At 43.9% G+C, this 4,930-nt stretch overlaps 1 protein-coding gene across 1 annotated transcript in view; it reads right to left on the reverse strand.

Moving 5' to 3' along the window:
- Window positions 1-2,021: 2,021 nt before the first annotated feature.
- The window catches only part of DLX6 (distal-less homeobox 6), a 3,801-nt gene continuing 892 nt past the window's right edge, over window positions 2,022-4,930 (reverse strand). Inside the window, exons 2-3 of the mRNA XM_026072663.1 lie at window positions 4,123-4,316; window positions 2,022-2,273 (exon numbers count right to left, since the gene is read on the reverse strand). Of these exons, the coding sequence (XP_025928448.1) occupies window positions 2,022-2,273; window positions 4,123-4,316 (446 nt within the window). The remainder of the gene's footprint in view (window positions 2,274-4,122; window positions 4,317-4,930) is intronic.

Here is a 4,930-nt window from a genome sequence, read left to right on the forward strand (position 1 = left end):
TTGACGGTAAAAACGCTGTAATCAGCGGGCTACATGAAAAATTACTCTAATTATGGCTGCATTTAAGAGAATGGAAAAAAACCTTCTTGTGGATAAAAACCTTAAATTGTCCCCAATGTCTGCTTCAAATTGGATGGCACTGCAGCTGGATGCTTTGTTCAGAATTGATCCTGGGGAGCTCTGAACCCAAAGTTTCACAGTGGGAAGGGGAAAAAAAGAAAAGAAAACATTTTTCCTAATGTAACAATACGAATGGTAGAAAATGACAAGACTGATCGGTTTTAAACCACTCTGAAGACTGACTGAGCGTGGAAGTTGCTCAAAAAAAAACAAAAAAACACCCCCCAAAAAACTGGTATATTGGTAAGTAGTCTTTGCTTTGTGTCTAATTATAGTGACTGTCCTTTTGCACGACTGTATGTAGCTGTCATTATATGGAGCACTCTGAGGATCTCTATTGACTTCTGATAAATGGCTCAGTGGTTTCAAGGTTCATAATTTGAAGGATGCCCAGGTCTTTAGCCATTAATTCTCGCAGTATGGGGCACCCAGCTTGGATGAGGAAAGGGCTTTTCATTTTCAGTATTTGCTGTGCTTTCCACAAGCTAGGAAGGCTAGAGTCCGCTGGACAGCGTATTGTATACCTAGGCACCTTTCAAGGCTTTGCAAAACATTCCTCAGCTTTCATTGTCTGCTATTTAAAAACAAAGGAGGGTGCCTCCTTTCTTAATATTTTTTATTCTCCAAACCTCCGAAGAAAGGCAGAGCTCTGAGCTTTACTCGGAGAGAAATCACAGCTTAAGTAACCAGCGGAGCAGTGAAATTACAGCAGAAATGGCTGGGTGATTGGAAACTTCTAGGATTATTTTTGTGGTCTCGATAGCTCCTGTCTTAGTTGTACTTGTTAAAAACTAAGCAATGCAGCTGCTCCCCCGCTCCGCTTTCCTGGCTTTGCTCTTAGATATATGCCAAAAACTCTGTTAGTGGTGTCCCTCCGTGCGGGGCAAGCAGGGGGACGGTGTCTAGCTGGCTGCAGAGAACTTGGGGGTAAGTGCGGGGGGAGGTGGGGATCTGTTAAGACGTAGAGAAATACGAGACATGCGGACGTTTTGTGGCTTTTACTCTATATATGAAAGAAGACAAAAACATACAAAGTATATATACAACTAAAATTCAACAATATATACAGAAAGGTTGCTCGGGAGAAAGGTCCCTCTAGCTTAGTGAGTGAGAATGCCGTCAATCAAGCACTGAACCTTTCCAAGACATAGGCGGCGGGTGTTTTTGCGGATTCCTCCTTCTGTCTTTCCTGTTTGCTTCCATGGGGGCTCTGTGTGTGTGTGTGTGTGTGTGTGCGCGCGAGTGTGTGTGAGTGTTCGAGCGTGAGCGACTGAGTGTGTGTGTGTGTGTGTGAGGGGGGCTCTTTGCGGGAGAGACAGTGGTTTCTTCTGAGCTGCAGCCCATTCCATTTTGATAAAGCATGCAGTTTTTGCTTCATGGTAATGTTCTAATCTTACAGTATATTTTCATTTTCAACCAGTTCTCTTTTTTTCCTCTTCATTTTTTATCCCTTCTTCTCTCTTTTAATTTTTTCCCCAGTCCGGATTTGGTGAATAAAAATGAAGGAGTCTAGTCTCGCTTTCATCATGTAATGTCTTTAGCTCATTAAACAAGTAAAAACGGCTGCCATTGTAGACTCAGGTTCTTCTTGTGGGCAAAGTCTGTAAAAAGTTTGTTTTGACGTATACTCCACAGAGAAAGAGGCTGGTGCCTTGGAGTCCAAATGAAAATATCCTAAAGAGAAGTGTCTTCTGTGCGCCAGAATGAAAATTGTGTCTTTCTGTTCGAGATCAATCGCTGAGGTTACTTAAAAAAAATAAAATAAAATAAAGCCACTCTGTCTCCTTGCCGCATCTACAAGTTCACACAGAGCCTGTTAGCTGGCATGGCTTGGCAAAGCGGGGGAACTTTTTGCCATGTCGAGACGAGGCGTTCTTGGGAGATTATTTCTCTTGGACAATTCACATCATTTGTGGTCTCTGCATTGTGTCTTGATGTGGAGAAGAATACCAGTGAGAATAGCCAGGCATGTAGCTGTTGGGAGGCATATTGACTCCCTTGGCAGAAGCTGAAACGTCCCAGACTGGAGGCAGAGCTGGAGAGCGAGGGGACAGGGCAGCGGAGCCAGGCAGAGGGTCACTCTCATGGGGGTTGCTGCCTTGCTTCAGTAGTTTCTTAAATTTGGAGCGTTTGTTCTGAAACCAGATCTTCACCTGTAATCAAAATGCAGCAAATATTAGGCCGCTGCAAGCACCCAGGGCAGGTCAGGAAAGACCCTGAGGGCTGTGGTTGTGCTCTAGTGAGGGTCTTGAATGTCCACACAATTCAGATGTCAGGTTGGGGATAGGGAGAGGGAGGAGGAAGGTTACCTACTGCTGTTCTCAGGCTCTGGATATAACTGGAGAAAACAGGAGAGGAAGAGCGGAGCTGGAAAGCGAGATGCAAGTTTTAACGTGGAGCATTATTCTTCCTGGGCAGGCCAGATTGATCAGGCTGAAACAGAGTGCATGTTCTGGGCTTTCCTGCTTTACACACACAAGTGTGTGTGTGCGTGTGTGCGCGCGCATTAATGCGTGTGCCTCATTCAGAATTTTGGAGGTCATTTGATTATTTGGGCTAACTGTTGTCAAACACAGGCAATCATATGATTTTGTGCCAGGAGACAGGAGCCAATAGACAAAGGGCATCTTACAAGGAAATTGTGCATCCAAAAACATGCATGATCAAGCGGTCCTCATTTATGCGATGGGGAGGAGGCATGATAGAATCAGGACTGTGCCTTTATTTTAAAAATCATTTTTAAAGGAATGAAAATCCTCTTTTCTCAGAGAGTAATTGACTATCGAGATTGCTTTTGGTCTCATTCTGCTGTCCCTAAACCAGTAACACCCCCCGGGAGGGAGTCTGCATTTGATAAGGTATGCAAGGATTGGGCCCACTCTGGCAAATTGGAATTATTATATAAAGACTATATTTATTTATTTATTTATTTATGTGTCTTAACTGAAGCTTAAAATCAAACAAATGGAAAAAAAAAAGCAACTCCCAAATGTTTATTTGACCTTGCAAACTTCACAGATGTAATGTCAGGACACAAGCAGGACAGCTTGTCTGTCTGCATTTTCAGGATCGGGCCCCTAAATCTACGTGTGAGAAGGACAGAGAAAGAGAGAATGCAAAAGAGAGACAGAGCGTACATGCTAAATATACTAAAATCGCATTTGTTTTACCATCAGCTCTATTTCCATGATCAATGTTTGCTGAATATTTAAAAATTGCTGGCTGGAAGCTACTGTTATCAATTATAATGATAAAATACGGAAATTATTTGTTAAGCTCGTAAATTCACATGATTACGTTTTACCCGAATTGATCTCATCTATCCATGCGCTTCTCCACAAACCCCAGCTTGGGAAGTCTGTAATGCCTCATGTGTCTTTTAAGTTTAAATTAGCAGAATGGCACAGCTACTCCAACCACACTTAACTATGGCTTAACCTGCTATAATTTTGTACATGGCTGTCTTTGATCTTCAGATCTATTATCACCTTTTGTACATTTTGCCCAAGGGTAACTACTGCATTTGCGTTAGTCATCCAGGGCGAATTAACTATTGATTTTACAGGTGCTTCCTAATGTTTTCTTCCTTTCTCTCTACCTACAAGTTGCTACGATCTGGCTTTTCTTTTCTTTTAGCTCTACATCAGGCCCAAGGATTCCTTGCCTTTGTTTTGTTCTCCTTTTCACAGCTGGGCAATTGCATGTTGATGCTGGAATTATTCTCACCCGAAAATATAGGCAATTTAAAAATTTTATTTGTGACATCAAAAGGGAGCATTTGCTCACCAGGCGGCTGAGGGAAAGGCACGTTCAGTTATTTCAGCAGTAGACCGTTTTCTCTGTCGTGCGTTAGATATGTTCTATCACATTAGACACGGGATCGTGTGCATTACCTTTTCTACAGTTCCTGTACAGAGGCCAAAAAGGCTAGGGACCATCGTACTTTGCTTGGCCTTTATCGATCGAGCAGGATTTCAGTGATTTGGGATTCCCAGTAATTACCTGTGTCTGGGTAAGTCCTAATGAAGCTGCCAGTTCAGCTCTCTCTGGAAGTGCCAGGTACTGAGTCTGCTGAAAGCGATGATTTAAAGCCTGAAGTTGTAGACTAGAATAAATGGTTCGAGGCTTCCGAATCTTTTTCCCTTTTCCATTGAATCTGATTTCACCGTTTTCAATCACTGTTGTTTTTTGCTGATCTGCAAGCAAAACAACACAGTTGAAATATCACCCTCGCAGAGAATGCTGCACACCCTCCTTAGCTATTTAACGTGGGCATTTTGGTGGTGAATGCTCCTAAAAACCCTGCAGCCTGGCCACAACGCCGTTTCAATGCCATCGCTACGGCGTGCTGGCACACACGCTCAGGCTCCTTAAAGGCACACCGCAATATACGGCTCTTGTTAGAAGCTACCGGGAGAAGAATAACCGTCCGGGCAGAGTGGGCACGCTGCGTTTCCCTTGGGAAAAATAAAAATAAATAAAACCCCGAAACGCAGCGCTGGTTTAATGAAGGGATTACTGGCTCCATGGCCATCTAGGTTTTACACAGCCAATTGACTTCGTGTCGCCGGTTTGGTGGTCAGTGAATCACCAGTTCGAGACTTTTAACAATGCTTTTCTCCCCCCTCCCCCTCTGCCTTCCTCCGTCGGATGAAAACACACAAATGATCAGCTCCCGGCGAAAAATACATAAATCAGACGGCCCCAAAGCGGACTGCGACCCGCTCGCCTGGAAACTTTCACTCCTCAGGTGTTAGCAGGAATTTTGCCTGAAGCCGGGCGCTTCGCGCGGAGTAACAAAGGGGAGCGG

The sequence above is a fragment of the Apteryx rowi genome, unplaced genomic scaffold (genome assembly GCF_003343035.1).
Source record: "Apteryx rowi isolate R43461 unplaced genomic scaffold, aptRow1 scaffold_346, whole genome shotgun sequence".
NCBI classification, from domain to species: Eukaryota; Metazoa; Chordata; class Aves; order Apterygiformes; family Apterygidae; genus Apteryx; species Apteryx rowi.